The sequence below is a fragment of the Poecile atricapillus genome, chromosome Z, assembly GCF_030490865.1.
Source record: "Poecile atricapillus isolate bPoeAtr1 chromosome Z, bPoeAtr1.hap1, whole genome shotgun sequence".
Classification (NCBI taxonomy): Eukaryota; Metazoa; Chordata; class Aves; order Passeriformes; family Paridae; genus Poecile; species Poecile atricapillus.
In genome coordinates, this window is record NC_081289.1 from 62,282,809 (window position 1) to 62,300,258 (window position 17,450).

Here is a 17,450-nt window from a genome sequence, read left to right on the forward strand (position 1 = left end):
GTGGCTGCAGGCTCCAGCCCTCTTGAAAACAAGAACAGCAGAACAAACTGTACTGTACACTCAAATTCTGTAATTTTGGGATTATTTTCTTATGCTCTTCCATACAGAATTTAGGATAATCTTCCAGACATCTGACCAGCTCCTTAATAGTCCCACATAGGACTCATGGTGTTTTCTTTCCCTGTAACACCACAGTAAAAATTCACTTTTTCATGTGAGTGCTCACCCAGCCCAGAGAAGGGAGAGCCAACCTGACCTCCCATCACTTTTCCCTGTTTGATCACACATGGGAAAGACTTGGAACACTTCCCTTAAAGGGCAGAGCAGGGACAATTGTTTCTACACAGATTCTTCACAAAACCAGCAGGTATTGTACAGAGGTAGGTAGGAAATACTAAACTTTAGTTGCTACACCTCTGCAAAGACTGGCAGCAAGACCTGTATGAAAAAAGGCACAGAGTGAGAGCAAAGGTGCTTATGTTGAAGCACACTTCTGTATTATTGAGATCAGAATTGTAATTTATTTGTAAAGCTTATATTTTCAAATCAAATACAGTTATGCCCTTACTATGGCAGCAAACCTAACCCTTACATTCTCACAACCTCAGTTTACTCTTCCACCTTCACCTAAGCCCCCTAGAAACTTACTCATTAACAGCAACTGAAAACATCAGATCTTCCAAATATGAAGAGCAATTTAAACATTTTTATATAAGCAGAACAGCTGGAAACCACCCATGGTCTTAGAAGTGGTGAAGGAAATATTTGCTGTATTTCTGACATGCTACTGCCACCTTCTTGCAGGCTTGCAGGTGCCCTGACACAAAACTCAGACTTCAAACCTTGTCCCAAAACAGTCCTCTCCTCCCCAGGCCTCCCTCAGCCCCCAGAACGGGCTGCAAGCAGTGAATTAAGACCACAGCTGAAGGGACTCTGTGAGCCTGGTGGGACTTACAGCCTCAGCACTGCTCACATGAAATCAGGAGGCCACAAGCACATTCCAGGTGTGCAGTCTGGGGGCACTCTTTGCCCCCTTGCTGTCTCTAACAGTGGCATGTCTGAAAAGCAAGAGCATCCTCAGTACTCCACAGTAAACTGATAACCAAAACTCTTCATTTAAACAAACACCAAGCTTCTGAATCACAGTTCTGACTGACAGCCTTTCTCCTTTTATCCTTTAAACTCTGACCAGACACACAATCACCGAGAAGATGGCTTCAGATCTGTCCAAAGCTGTTCTCCCACTGAGCACTATGGCAGCTTCTACTGGAATTCTGATTTCTACCTTATCCATTTTAAGTATCTGGACCTCTGCAGCAAAATTTAAATGGAAATATATTAATTATACCAATATTCCATAGAAGCAACCACATAATAGAGATGCTTCTTCCAGAGGAATTCAGACTACTTTCTGTTCTGGATAGCTTTTGTGCACTTGTGGTATGCTGTAAGAAAATTTTACTTTTCAACCTAGTGCAATGCCAGTAGGAAAACAGTGACCCAGGTGGAGCCTCATGGAACATGATTTTGGTCTCTTTATCTGACTGGACAATTCCCTGGCGAGTGGCACAGTGAGGTCTGTCAGAAGATGTGCTCAAAAAGTCTTTTCAGCCTTCAGTAGTTTCTTCCATTCCTCCTTTGATTTTCTTAGAGTTCTCTCGAAGCTCAGTTGTGGCCTGGCTGCTGTGTGGTGTGCACACTGAGTCTGGGGCTCTTCCCCTAGGCCTGCTCAACTCAGAACACTGCTGAGTCCTCTCAAACAGCCAGCTGAGCTTGGGCTCTGGTGTCATACTAAAGTATGGCACTTGAGCAGCCTTGAGTAAAACACAGTGTGCACAAAATAGAACTCTTAAGGCAGCAGAATACAGTTTTGAGCTCCTAGGAGAAAACCCTAACAGTATTTTAGTATCTAAACATTCATATTAAAAATATTTTTGTATGTCAAAATGTTGATAGTGCTGGAAAAAACTAATAACATTTGTTGACATTCTCAACATAGTTTTATATTTTATCTCATAACAATGAAAGAATCATCAAAAATGCTTGGTTAAATATGTACTTCCTACAGCATCTGTTAGATAAACACTGAATTTTTTTTTTAATATCAAATTTTGCTATTTGAAACAGCTGACTTCCATCAATCACACCATTTTGAACATCTGTAACCCTACTGCTGCTACTTTATAAGGAGGGAAGGATGTTTAATCAAACAGAGCTCTGCAAATCCAGGCAGTCCAGATTTTAGCCTTCACGTTTTAAGAGAATTATCAACTAAACCAGATTTAGTTACTGTATTACACCAACAGCAATTCATAACAATGCTTAAAGCAATGTATAAAACTGTGTTCTCTTTAAAAAGAGGGGTCTGAGTGCTGACTTGATTGGAAATGAGCTTTCATGGCAGACCTGACATATTCAGCAAAGTAGAGCACCAGCATGTCCAAAGCTGTCTTTAGCTGCGCAGAAAAAAACAGGAGTTTAGCAGCTCATGTATTTCTGTTCTGTTTCCCCAGAATCTTCTTTGTACTGTGATTTTAAGCTTTCCAACACTTAATAACAAAAAAAAGACTATCTCAGCATGACCACACAGGATTGATACATATAAAAATAATCAGTATGCAATTACCTCCAAAGATGTTAGGACCAAAATAGTGAATAAGTTCATCTTTATAAACTGGAATATACCTCAAGTGACAAAGCCAGAGATAACTTTGAAGTGAAATTACCATCTCAACAAGTCAGGAGAGAGACACAAAGAAAAACCAGGTAGTTCCACATATTCTGGAGTAACTTTTTGCAACTGCTACAAAAAGCTGCTTTTGCAAGACCTAAATCAACAGCTTTGCTGAGAGCATTAGAACAGTCAAAGTTCAGAGCCCTCAACGTTTCAAAATTATAATTTTAGTATTTACTATGCTAGACAGATGACTTGAATTTTTACAGTATGCAATTCAGATTGTAGGAGGCATTTAAACAGAGGTGATTTACAATAGTGAAATATATTCAAATCAAACAATTTTGATTCATTTAGAACCATTAGAATGGCACCATTTTTGACATGTAACAGCTTTTTTGAGGACTTGTGGTTGTAACAGGGAAGGCTGTGCAGACCAATAAAACTCTAATGATACGAACCATATCCGAGAGCCAATATCTGACAAAACTCTAATACTTCAAGTAAAAACCCAACAACTAAAAGCTGTAAGATAGACTTCTACAAACACTCTCCCATGTTTGATAAGAATCAGAGGTACAATGAACCTTTAGAGCATAATTATTTAATGCAGTTTCTTGTGGAGTCCAAGAGGTAAATCACTCAGCTGTGTATCTGCATTTCAAGGAAAAAAGACCATTTTGAAGTATGTTATAGTCTTGATTTCATTTCTAGAGCACAACTTCATTTAGCGATGTAAAATATTTCTGTATTATAGAAATCTTATTCCTGCTCCAAACTGAACACCATCACATATCCTGAAAAGAAACAAACAATAAACAGTGTAAGTGACATATAAGGTACTGATGAAATGAAAATTAATTCTCCCCATCAACAAATTCCAAAGGTTTTAGCTGACAAAGGCTTTTAAAAATAAATGTTTTGACAATCTGTCATCCATATGGAGCATTTACATTTCCAAATAAAGCCCATAATTTTGAAATTGTTATTATACATTCGCATCGCCCATAGAAACACAATCCTACTCCTGTATGAAAGACTGAATATTTCACACAATACTCAGACAACAATGGGCCTCCTGAAGCTTTTTTATTGCATATTATGATATTTGCTTGATGCAGGATAATTGGTTGCTAACAAATGTTCTTATTTTCTCTTTATCTATAAACTTATTTCCATTTTTCAAGCAAAGACATTAAAGACATCAAATGAGGTATTTATCCAATTTAGAAGGCTTAAGAAAACTCCACAAATGGTTTGAGTGATCACTTCTCCACAAGAAATGAAGCTTCTGCACAGCTATTTGCACATTTCAACAGATACTCTCATGATAAACGAATTCTGGCACTTGGGAAGCAAAGTCTTAACCCAGCTGTGAAACCAAGGTGAATAAAGTGGGCTTGGAAAGCATCACCAAGATGTCTCTGTTGGTATGGACTAAACAAAACCACAAGGCAGAACTCTCTCTGAGAAAGCAGACAGGAGTGCAGGAACCTCTAGAGAAACAGGTGTACTAAACCAACCTGTCTCCAGCCTGTACTCCCATGGGGAAGCAGTAGTTGAGCTCCAGCCTGGCGATGTTTCCCAGGCGCAGCACTATTCCGGCGCCATAGGACCAGCGGATGCACTCTGCCAGCCTCTGCAAGTGCGCCCTAGGACCGTCACCTGTAGTCAAACACCAAGGGATGAGCAGCAGAGCAAGAGAGCAGAACTAGAATAAAAATACTGTGATTTTAGTTGGATTGTTGGCTGGTCCCTATGTCCCGCTATAGGGCATCTGCCAGCAAGAAGGAGAAAATGAGTAAAGACTTCAATGTCTTTATTGGTCTCTTCCAGTGCCTGAAGAGAACTTAGAGACTACTGACAAGGGCCTGGATTGACAGAACAAGGGGGAATGGCTTCACATTGACAGAGAGCAGGTTTAGATTGGAAATTCTTCCTAATGTGAGGGTGGCGAGGCCCTGGCACAGGTTGCCCAGAGCAGCTGTGGCTGCCCCATCCCTGGCAGTGTCCAAGGCCAGGCTGGATGTGGCTTGGAGCAACCTGGGATAGTGAAAGGTGTCCCTGCCCATGACATGTGGGAGAACAATATGAGCTTTAAGGTCCCTTCCAACCCAAACCATTCTGGGATCCTGTTCTATGATTTAATAGGTCTCTGCTATTTTTAAGTTGATTGAAGTATCTCCCTCCCAAATGGATGTCACCTTTCTTCCCTCAAGTGAGGCAGACATCAAATATCACTATATTCTAAAACAGGCTGAAATCACATTGAAAAGCCATACATTAATACACTGAAATGTATCCTGAATAGAGATAGGGATGGGAGGAAAAAGAGCCCCCAGCTACCACACCCTCATCTTCTAATCACTTTTTCTTTTGCTCATCCCAGTGAACACCAGAACTCCACTAAAACATCATCTTTCATTCTCCCTTCAGAATGGTGTAAGATAGCAAGTGTTAGTTACACACTGGTCTGCAAACATCACCTGTTCACAGACACTACCATACCCTACAAGTAATACTTGTTCTCTTTCCTATAAGTTGTGCTGGAAACTATGGAGAGAGCTAAATTAACTGCTGGCAATCTCTCAAATATATAAGCTAAAAGCAGCAGGTTTTTGAAAGGCACTAAAATATATGCAGTACACAAAGTGCTTCAGAGTGAACAGACTCAGAACAATTCTCCTTTCTGCTTTTCTATGAAGAAATGAGAGGCTTTTTATTCTGTTGAGTCTTACCATAGTTGAGATTGCAGAGATTTCCAGCATTAAGGAAAAAATGTGTTCGGAAAAGATCTCCAAACCCTCCACGGCCAGGACGGAAAGGGAGAGGGGTGTAGAGATGCACTCCTCCAGCCCAGTAGGCTTCTCCTCCCAAATAATCACCTGTTTGGGCAAAATGTTGGAATAAAGGCAGTTACTGTGGAACATATTAAAAGAAACACTTGTTAAAGGTACAAAACCACATCCATAAGTTGTTTTACATTCCATAAGTTTATGTTCCACTTCTACCTTTTACAACTCTTCCCATTTCCTTCCAACTCTCTCCAAACTCACCACTACCCAAACTCAGTTTGAAAAATCAGCACTTCCACATTTCTTTAAACCTTCCAAGGAAAGTGCATTTTTCTGCCTTCCATCACCAGAACAGCCCGAGGCATGCAGCTACTCATGGCAGTTCATCAGAATTACCTCCTCACCACCTCTGCAATACACCCCCTGGTTTTAAAAGTGGGCAATTAATATAATTGAATAATTAACTTCAAAATATACTGGATATTGAATCCACTGGTAACAGCAGAGTAAGGAATAGAACTGAGGAAGCTCCTGGCTCTCCAAACACCTCTGTTGAGCAGATTATCTTTCCTCTAAGCTACCTGAACATAGGCTGTATCAAACAAACTGTTGCTATAAACATGTTTTGGGAACTTCTCTAGCTTGAAGGTTACTTACTAATTAAAATGACACACTGGAAGTGTGCAAGTCTGAACACACACACGGTTTACAAAATTAGTAATTAATCATGGCTTAACTAAGAACCACCTGGCTTTATCCCATTGAGCACTAATCTGTAATAACAGATCAAAACTGTAACACTTCTCAAAATACCGAATGAGTGTAACTATTTTCAGGTTATACAAAATTTAAGGACTTTCTGACACACTAATATCTACAATATTGTCAGAGGAGGGGGATTTAAAAGTGCCAGACCTTCACTTTGGGGTCCAATGCTGTACATACTGAATCCACGCACACTTGTTGGTCCACCAAGGTAAAACCTAGTGAATACAGATAAATTTAATTTAATGCTTCCCTTAGAGGTAACTTTGTCACAGGTTTAGTAATGTGATCTTTAAACACCAGCATTAAAAGGCAAAATTGGCTATAGAGTGAGCAGAGTCACAATATGGCTTTGTGTCTAAACCTCTGCCTCCTACAGAATTTTGCAGGTGGTAAAAACCATTTTGCAACCATAAATATGGGCAGGCAGAGCTACTACATGGCAAATCACAAATTTTTACCAGCCCAATATGAAAAGAGCTTGAGTATGAACATGTAATTATAGCTAAGTACAAACATTTTATTGTCCTCAGAACTACTACTGTTTTGTGCAGATTTTTCTATATATACCACGTTGACAGGAAAAAAAACCCCAAACATTTAAAAAGCTTGCCTATCAGCTATACTGGATGGCTTGTCTCCAATAGGTACCAGCATTCCACCCCAGAGTGATGTTGAAATAACCTTTGGAGAGAAAAACAAGTTGTTTATTTGTACTTATTCCGCAAGCACAGCTCCCATCAGTCTCCCAGAGTTACAGCTGCTCACACCCCATAGATATCACACCCTCTATGTTGGAGTCGCAACAGGATTTTCAGGAAACTCTTGATGGCTGCTGCCCTCTTTCTTTTATGCAGTGCTATGCCTTGAAAATGTGAATATAGGACATTTGAACCAAATGCTACAACAGCTTAAGGGAGAACTCAACCTCATCCACCACCTCTTGTCTTGAGAATTTTCATGTCTTGAATTAAGACAGCACTGCTGCCATCAATTATTCCTTAACTGGCAATTTGAAACCCACAGGAGACTGAGTTCCACATGCAGCTGCCAAAAATGTACAATTATTACCTGTCTGTAAATTAATCTTATAATTACACGAAACCATCTTCTGCAACTCAATATACTGACATCAAGTACACATACAGAGTTCCTCTTTATCTATGAAAAGTAATACTTGCAACTCAAAGCACTGAAACAAATGGATTTAATAATTTGCTCACTGCTTGTAGAAGTGCCAGGTACAAGTATTACTGATAGACAGTGAAATCTATTATCAATACTTTTGGGATACAAATTACTGTAACCCTTGACTTTTAAATCTTCATGATGCAAGTTGCTGTTTAATTCCCCATTCAGCTCTGAGAAAAATTTATTGCATGATCTCCATGTGATAAAAAACTTCTTTCTAAATGCAGCTAGAAATATTCGTGGATATGTTGAAATTCTTATTTCAGTTTTTCAGTATTTCAATTAAAAATCCTATTTCCCCCTAATACTAAATCAGTGCTGTTGAAATCAATCATCCCAATTTTTCCCAATAATCTTACACACAAGAAATAATTATATGCTATGATACCAAGATAAATAGTAATATATTCATCATTTCAATTAAAAAGAAAATTAAACCAAGATTATACAGAATATTCATGAAGGTTTTAAAATGTTTAAGTTTTTTAAGAACTTCCAAGGTTTTTGAAAAATCTCTCCTAAGGAGGACCACAAGGAACAGACATAACCAAGATCACTTCTAGAAGGAAAATTATTCTCACAGTTAACTGTGAAACAAGTTTTCTCCAAAATTCCCACTTTTCAAGTGATTGTGCACAGGAGGAACATAAAGTTAAAAATAATGATAGTCCATTTTCCAGAAAACAAAATCAGCTTATCTACTCCATCCATTTTTCACAATCTTTTCCTAATCCATAATGAAAAATAATCATAAGACAGAAATTTAATAGCCCCAGAAAAACCTCAGGTTAATTACTAAAATATCTTAAAAAAAAATTACCGAATCCCAGAGAAGTTGTTTATTCAACTGAAACTCAAAATCCTCTTTCAGAAAGCTCACATCTCCACCTGTATAGCCAGCCAACTCCTGCAAAGACATAAATTTATGGAAGTGCAGCAGATATTAGATTTGTTTCTTTCCTCTTAAAGCTCAGCATGTCTGCATCAGCACAGGCAGTGTTTTCCTTTACAAGAAATACAGAAACAGTGGCATGGTGAGGCAGCTGAATTTTGGACTGAGGCATGCATGAACGTCGAAAGAATGAGCTGCATTTTTTTCTTTTCCATTGCTTTCCAAGCCATTTTGTAAATGAAGGGAAGATAGAATGGAGCTGGAAAATTCAGCATCCAAAATCAAGACTGTATTTCCCAAGATCTAAGAAGACTTCGTGTGGTGAAGAAGGGCATGACACTATTTGTTATTTCCAGTTCTCATTTAGTGACTGAACTAACTTAGTGTTAGGGGCAGGATCTAACAAACAACACCATACCTAAACCCCGAATTTCTCACTCACAACAGTTCACTGCTGCTTACTTTTAGTTCCAGTAGCATTTCAAATCTGCCTCTAAAGCACTAGAGAAATTAATGTTTCTGATCTATTATCCATACAGCAGAAAAGCTACCTTTTAGAAAAGCTCTGACTGTAACAAGAAGGAAAATCATTTTCTGTGCCAAAATGATACATGCATATACCTTGGAGAGTTATTTTTACCCAGTCTTTCATTTTTAAGTCTCAGAAATTTTTTGCCAGACTACAGCCTGGCAATCTCTGCATGACAGTGTTAAAAAAGAAGGGCTAATTAATACCCACTGAAAGTGTAGTGGTAATACTGCCAGGGATAGTGTCTCTAAGGTAATAAGTAATTTAATGCTGATGGAGAGGATGTGCTCTCTGACTAATGGCACACAAATGAAAATTTTCCACCATAAAAAAAGGTTAAAATGTTAAAATGATGTTAAAAGGCACACTCAGAAAATGTCATTATCAGTCCTCATTGTCTCCTAGTCAATTTTAGATTAATTTCTAACTTTAGACATTTTTACACGAACCTCAATTACATAAATTAAGACTTATTCAAACACACAAATAAACCCCAAAAACAGCACAAGTGATTTAAAGCTACCTGATTAATTTTCAGCAAAGCACCTCGTTTTGGCAAGATTGAGGAGTTCCGGGAATCAATTACCATGGCATGCTTAAAAGAACAAAAAAAATTTGGGTTAGGTTCTCATATCTGTTGAATGCCTCAGAGTGACATCGATATTTTCCTTCCAAAATGTGCGATCAGTGGAAGACAACCACAGCACCAGCTAAGATTAGTGTAGCTACATGGATTTGGCAATATCCCTACAGACTGGCTTTGTTTGACATTTACAGGCCACATGAAATCCATACATTTGTATCTTCTGCCCATGGCATGCACCAGAAACAGGACAGCAGCCCAACTGCAACACACCAATCTGCAAAGAGTTTATCTCCTACAGTTTTGTAAGCTGCAAGTGAAAGATGGCAAGTGACCAGAAACTGGAATGTTTACCAAAGGCTTAGGATGAGGAAATTTACTCTTCCTGTCTGCTACAAAACAAAGCATTTTTGCAAAAAGAGGTGGCAGGTGAGACAGAGGGAGAACAAGCCAAAGCCTAAAAGTCAACTATGACTCCCTGTTCTCCCTTTGGGCCTCCTGGATTACTCTACGGCAATGACCTAACACAGCAAAAGATGTCTGAAGGAATACACAATCTCTCCAAAGACAAAAAGCTCCTTTGGTATCACTCCTAAGATGAGATGACTCAAAGTCAAGTTTTTTAAAATATTATTATGAAAAAGCCTTACAGAGAGAGAAGATTTTAGAGAGTGTCCACTTTCCTCTCGAACAGAAAAGGATGCTGTTCTAGCAAGGCAACCAAGCTCTCTCCACACACCTTCCCACTTCAGTGTATGATTGGTCTTCCAGACAGGAAACTACAATAAAGAATTGAGAAAGTAATGAAAACAATTGTTACAAAATTAAAATAAATATTTTTTTATATTTAAGTCTATGGCTTTCTTCCCAAACTTCTTGAAATATAGAAACCCTTTTCCATTTTAGTTATGTTAATTCTGCTCCAGTCAAGAGAGCTAGATGCACACTAATCCATTCCATATGAAAAATACCTTGAATTGGGCTGATACAGTAAACTAGGCAGCCAGTTGCCTCTGTGAAATGATAATTAAAAAAAAATTGAAGAAAAAAATGAGATTGAATTGTAACAAAAAGTCTAAGATGCATGACCTCTGTCATTTTCATATCACTGACCTCTTTCAAATAAAGAGAAGTCAGCCCTGTGCAGGAGTGACTCAATCATTCAAAAAGTAAACCAAATATTTCCAAGAGCTCAACTGAAATGTAAATGAAGCATGTGTTACACTTGTGCTACACTCACATTAAATTCTGTCGATACTCCTCTGTCGGTTTCTCGAAGAGAGCTCCAAGGGAACTGTCCAGTTACTTTGTATACATTAACTGAAAAACTGAAACACAACATTACTGGCAGGTTTGAAAGAGAAACTATTTAAGGTACAGCTCTGAATAACAACAAAAATTAAGAAACCAGCTCTGCTACATCACTACCAGACCCTCAGGAAAGAATAAATGCAATTCTTGCTCTATGAAAGATATTAACTGTTTTATATTCCTTCACTAAAAAAGAAGTAGTGAAAAATGCATCCCCTACTTTCTTTCAAAGTTTCCAGGCCGTGGTTTGAAGAAGGACAGGCCATATGAAGTTTCCTTTGTTCCATAGGAGAACTGGAAGGTCACCTTTTCTGCACGTCCAAAGAGGTTTGGGAACTTGAGCCCAAGCACCTATAGAAGATAAATTAAAAAAAACCCAAAACACTAGACAAACAACCAAAAACCTCCTCACATCATAACATATTATATTGTTTGCTGTCTTGCCTCTTAATCACACACTGAAGACAAGGACATCACAAGAATTAGAAGTTATTTAAAAATACTTGTAACTGAATGTGGCTTTTTTCTCAGTTTTCTCTCTGCACTGGCAGCAAAAGCCAACAGCGCAAGTTACAGTCAAACATCCAACTTTTATTGCTGTTAAGTAGCTGCTGACTTAATCTGCACTCTGACTTGAGCCAACAGTACTGGTGTTACTTCAAGCAAAATCTCCAAGCCTGTCTCAAAGCCCTGGAGAACAAATCTTCGGCACAACAAGCAGTTGTTCTAAAACTGCAAACTCTCCCACTAATCCTCAGGAAAAACTCCTCAGGGAGGGTTCATCAGAACCAAAGCAAGGAAGAATTATCATTATGGAGCCACCTCCCTATAGTTCTGTTTTGAGCAAGATCCTTTTGTAACTGGACCTGATGGTGGTACAGCACAATTCTACAATTCTCCAGAAACTACTGAAACACTTCCGCCTATTCTGACACAAATTCCTTGCATCCCTCAGGCAGCTTTTGGCCCTCTGGCAGAAAAGATGGAGAAGGTTTCCTCTCAACACAAACACTGCCATTGTACTATTGTTGTGTGTTCTATTGGAAAAGAACACTAAAAATCTCCCAAATCCTCTCTGCCTTTGTCTAACAGCTGTTGGAAGCAAACCAGTAACCTGAACTTTGTAATGATAGTTATTATGCCATAAATAGAAAAAGCTTTTACTATGATGTACTAGATGTATAAGCTTCAGCTGAATTTAAGGGATTAGAATAAATACATGTATTCAGCTCTTAAGGGAACATAATCCGTGTTGCCAATATCAGTGTATACAAGTCATGCTTTTAGAGTATTCACAAGTTTTACTTCTTTGATAAATTAAAATCAAATAGAAGAGGAAGCTGAGCACAAAAAGAGAAACCCAAGCAGCTTTCAGTCAGCTCTGAGCAGCACCAGAAGCAACAGGTAGAATTCCCTGCTGGTTTCCTTCAGGCCACAACACCCTGCACCTGGGTCCTGGAGTGGAGCTGCCAACTCTCAACTCACCCAGTTCCAGCTCCTCTTCCACATGCAAAACAACATCACCTGACTCATGTGCGATCTTATACAGGTTAAAAATACCCCTAAGAGGAAAAGGATGAATCCCTTGATCTGGCTTATCCACCAGCTCCAGGCACAGCTGCCCTGTGCAAGTGAGAAGGCAAAAAGAGTGCAGGATGAGCACCTGAAAGCAAAATCTGCTCACAGCAGCACTCCTGGTAAAAGCACATTCATAGACCAGCAGTACAGCTGGTACTTCCTGTGGCAATTGGTAAATACTGGTCACACAAGATTTTAATCGGATGCATCCTTAATTGAGTCATACGAAAACAAGTTCCAAAGCTTGTAGAATTAATGAAAACCTTGTGTTCTACATTCCAGAATAACTTTTACTGAGCTAAAAGTGAAAAACAAGAACAATTTCTAAGTCAAATATAAAGCATTTTGACTGAGAAGAAAAATACTTCAAGTATATCTCATAGAAACAAAATGCCAAATTCTTTACTAATCTCTCCAGATGATGAAACATCTTCAATAGTAGCAAGAAATAATTCAAGAAGTTTCAAAACTTAAAGAACTAATGCTGAGCTGGAAGCTACAGCATTGTCCCCCAGCTCAAAATAGGCTTTTGCTGAATGAAAGCCTGACACAAAGGCCTGATAAAGTCTTAGTAAGGCTAGATTAAGACTGGATCACCAAATTCCTTGCTAGCCTTGAAACTGAAAGCAAGAGGAATATCAAAAGGCATTACTAATAATTTGAAATAATCCATACCATGCTGCCTTCATTGTTGCCAACCATGGTGTTATAGCTCCCAGTTAACCTTCTCAATTCTGTTACCTCAAAGGTCACATCTAAACCATTTGGAAGGGCATCATCTCCTAAAGAAATAAATGAAGTGCATGTTATCTCAAAAGAGTTATTTTAATAATTGCAGACAGAAAGTTACTTGAATTATTGGAAAACTGAGTTAAGGCATAATACGAGTCTATGTTATAATGACTTGAGGAAAGAATGTTTGGATGTGAGGGAACAATTTGATTCAATCATAGGATAAATGGCTTAAATAATTTCATGCAAGGTGCGATACAAGTACAGGACACATTTTCAAGCTTTCCCTCACATGTTCCTTGAAGCTATGGATTAAGGAAAGCTTACTGTAATTATTTTAAGTGCTGAAAATTCACTCATGGACAAGTAATATTTAAATACACATCCACATATATGCAAACACATGCAAATAGATTTCCTTCATAGGGATAACTGATGTAGATACATTTGTATCCACAGCACACCCAGGTGTTCATCTAAAATTATACTTAAGGTATACAAAACTAAGTTACACACATAAAAAATGTCAAGCCTATTACACAAGGAAATAAATACTCACAGGTATGAATACATGAGAATAAAAAAATGAGAATTAATGAGGGAATACACACCTTGGCAGGTATCAATCAGAACGTCTACCTGCCTAAAGATTCCGAGACGAAGCAACTTCTCACGAGCTTCATGAGATTTTCTCATCACCTACAGCATGAGAAAAGTAGTTCAGTCATAGAATCAGAGGATATTTGGGTTGGAAGGGGCTTTCAAGATAATCTAGTCCCTTTGAGGTTAACAATAGCAATGAGGAGCCAAGACGTAAAATATTCACAGATTTTTACATATAAAGACACACATGTGCACCTTCAAAACATAACACAACCACTTTAACACTTGCATCTGCAGAAGTAATTTAAACCAGAGCATCCAGCTCAAAACCTTCATACCTTTTGTTAGTTTGCTTCTTAATTACTTTAATAGTTCAAACAATTATTCAAACAGGTTCCAGTAGTTACAATTTATTTAGAGGGCCCCTGTTCTTGACAGAGTTGCCCCATGTTTGAAGGCAGTAGCCCAAAGCAGTAAAAAGAGAGAAAAAGCTTTAATTAGCTTTTAAACAGCAAGTCTGTTATGCACTGCAGCACTTACATCAATGAGATTTTTTGCTTTGAAAACATCAGAGATTTCGTACATGATGATGTCATCTTTGGTCCTTCCAAGTCCATCGAAGTGCACATGCTGAACCACCACCTAAACACAACAAATCTTTACACACAAGTACTGGATTTGCATCTAATAACAAGGATCAAGGTCACCAAGGCACAAGAATTATTGTGAGAAACCCTGATGATTCCTAGGGCTAATTCCTGCTAACCTACATTATCAGAAATCAGTGCTAAGATTCTGGGACATTGTTCCCATAACACAAAAATGAGAGAAAAGAGATCTCTAACAGCAAGCTAACAATAGTTGTAGCAGAAGAAACACTGATAGACTGCAGCTGCTGGGGTTTTAATTGTAAATGTTGTATGGTCAAAGAAGCAACTGCCGAAAACAAGTATTAAGTACATAAGACAGACTTATGTAGCTATCTGTAGCTGTTTGCTATGTCTTTTATCAGCTATACATAAGCAAAGAATCAAAGGAATAAAATCAAACAAGTGTACAAGCCACAAATATTTAAACTCCATTAAAATCATCACCACAGAAGCAGTGCAGTTTTAAATGCAGCTGAAAATCACTTCCATTATGAGGTTTTATACTTTCATCATGATAATCACCTGAGACAATTTTATTGTAAAAATCACAGCACCTATCACGCTACCCAGAGAACAAATGGGCTACAGAGATTGCATTTCCCTTATTTTTCCAATCTTTTCAGTGAATTATAATTTTAAGAGTAAATGTAAAAAAAAAATCTGCTTTAAATAGTTGTCAAGGATTGGAACAGGCTGCCCAGGGCAGTAACCACCGCTGAGGGGATTAAAAACCATGTAGATGTGGCACTTGGGACGTGGTTTAGTGCTGGACTTGGCAGTGCTGGCTTAACAGTTAAGAATCTGTGACCTTAGAGGTCTTTTCCAACCTAAACAATTCTATGATTCTATATCAGAGTTTGTAAAAGAGACTATGGAGATTATACTACCTCGGTCAGAAATATCTGTATGACTCTATGTATTCATGTATAATAAAACAGCAAGACAACGGCAACCTACTATTACTGCCAATTGTTTAAAAAAAAAAAGACAAATGTTTATTTCTCGCCACAAAAAAATTAAAAAAAATGTTGCTCAGGCACTTACATCTTTGTTTTCAAGAATTTCCTGCTTGGTCTCAGGTTCAACTTCAACCAGCTCAGCTTCCTCTCCCAAAGCACCAAAATCTGGCCCAGCCATTGGAAGAGGCTCCAAACTCTGAAAGCATAAAAGAAAACGGCATTTAATAGGATACATGGATTTGCGCCTTTTGTAAATGAGAAAAACCCATGGTTCTCAACAGCGGACTCATCAAATCCTAAGGTAAAAAAAAAAAAAAAAGCAAAAGAGAACTAAAATGAAAGGAATTACCAGAACACTTGACATCTACCTGCTTGGTAAAATTTTTAACAAAAGCTAAGTAGCTTCCATATTGAATGATTTCTGAAAACCACTCTGTACTCTTCCAAAAAAACAGCCTTAACTTTTAAGACAAGCTTCCTGTGTAATATCAAAATCCATCTAAAGGAAGACAGAAGCTTCTATGACTGCCACAAATTTCAGCCAAGTGTGAAACACTCTGTATCCACACAATATTGTCTAGCAGTTCACACCAGAGATAGACACAGAGAATACAAGCAAGAAATCTTTAACCACAATCTGCATTAGTCATGATGTTTATATACTCCAGAGCCTTAACTGGGGACAGCTCCCTGCAGCTGTTCTTTGCCTTAAAACTGAACACTTGGATGAAGAAACTTTGCGTTTCTTCTTTAAGCACTGGTAGATGGATTTGGAGATTTGTGTGTCTGTTCACAATGATTTCAGGCAGGTGAGGCCCCTCAGCCCTCTCCAAGTCACGCAATGCTCCAGCCTCCAGTTCTCACCAGGGGCGCTGCTCTTTGCACTGCGTTTCTTCGGCTGCTTGGTTTTGGGTTTTGTTAGGTTTGGGTCGTTTTGATTCTGTTTTCACTTCCCCAGTCTCGTTCTTGCCACCCCACGCCTCTGGGGAGGTCAGCTCTGGGAAAGCTTCAGGAAAGATGTGAAAAAGACCCAGGCTAGGAAGAAATTTTGTACTTACTAAGAAATTTTTCTCCCTTGTGAGGGTGGGGAGGCCCTGGCACAGGTTGCCCAGAGGAGCTGCGGCTGCCCCATCCCTGGCAGTGACCAAGGTCAGGTTGGACGGGGCTTGGAGCAACCTGAGACAGCGGAAGGTATCCCTGCCCACAGCAGGGGGGACGTGTGACCAAATGACCGTAAAGGTCGCTTCTAAGCCGTCAGTATCTATGACTCTATAAAAACACCTAGAAATGAGCTGGGAAGGCACTTCCGAGCACAGGCATGGGCTCCGACCCCTTCTCCCTGCCCCGGCCCGACTGTGGCAGCAGCAGCGGGCTCGGAGCGGCAGAGGCGGGACACGGCGCCCGATCGCAGCCCCGGTCGTGCTGTGCCCGGCCCGAAGGTCGCGGTGGGGAGCGCGGGCCCGTGCGACCTTCGGGGAGCCTCGGGGCGGGTGCCTGGGTCCCACCCCCGGCGGGTCCCGTCACGGCGGATCCCCAGGGCCCCGGCGCTCACCCGGGCGTGCACGGTGCCCATGGCGGCGGCTGCGGCGCGGGCGCGGCCTCGGCGACTCTGGCGAGCTCAGGGCGCTCAGGGCCGCAGCACGGGGGCGGCCATGACAGGCGGCCCCGCCCAGCGCCCATTGGCCAGGACGGCGGAAGGGGCGGGACCAGGGAGAACGCTGGGTCCCCAAACCCACCCAAAGGGGATTCACCCAAACGCAGGGGTCATCCCCAACGCGGGGGATTCACTCCAGCCTCGGGGGATTCACTCCAGCCCCGGGGGATTCACTCCAGCCCCGGGGGATTCACCCAACCCCGGGGGATTCACCCCAACCCCGGGGGATTCACCCAACCCCGGGGGATTCACCCCAAACCCAGGGGATTCCTCCAAAAGCACGTGTTTCATCCCAAACCCACGGGATTCGTCCCAAACCCTGGGAATCATATCGGGCACTTTAAACTGAAAGCTCGTATTGTAAATTATTATTACTACTATTATTTTACATTGCATTAAATTGTTGTCTCTAGATAGTTCTATATTTCATTTTTATATTTGTATTATATATTTATAGATAATATAGTTATTATATATAACTTTTAAAAGTTACGTATTATAGTTATATTTTACATTACTGATATATTTTATGTG

General features: G+C 39.8%; 1 protein-coding gene across 1 annotated transcript; it reads right to left on the reverse strand.

Annotated features, from left to right (window-relative positions):
* Nucleotides 1-3,256: 3,256 nt before the first annotated feature.
* On the reverse strand, nt 3,257-16,958 carry LOC131592997 (sorting and assembly machinery component 50 homolog). Its single transcript, XM_058865078.1, has 15 exons — nt 16,815-16,958; nt 15,348-15,458; nt 14,194-14,295; nt 13,662-13,749; nt 12,994-13,100; nt 10,961-11,091; nt 10,670-10,757; nt 10,080-10,208; nt 9,370-9,441; nt 8,246-8,332; nt 6,848-6,918; nt 6,385-6,452; nt 5,413-5,559; nt 4,198-4,339; nt 3,257-3,471 (listed from the first exon to the last, which is right to left on the reverse strand). The coding sequence occupies exons 1-15, from the start codon at nt 16,833-16,835 to the stop codon at nt 3,426-3,428; spliced, it is 1,410 nt and encodes a 469-aa protein (XP_058721061.1). The 5' UTR covers nt 16,836-16,958; the 3' UTR covers nt 3,257-3,425.
* Between the last annotated feature and the right edge of the window lie 492 nt (nt 16,959-17,450).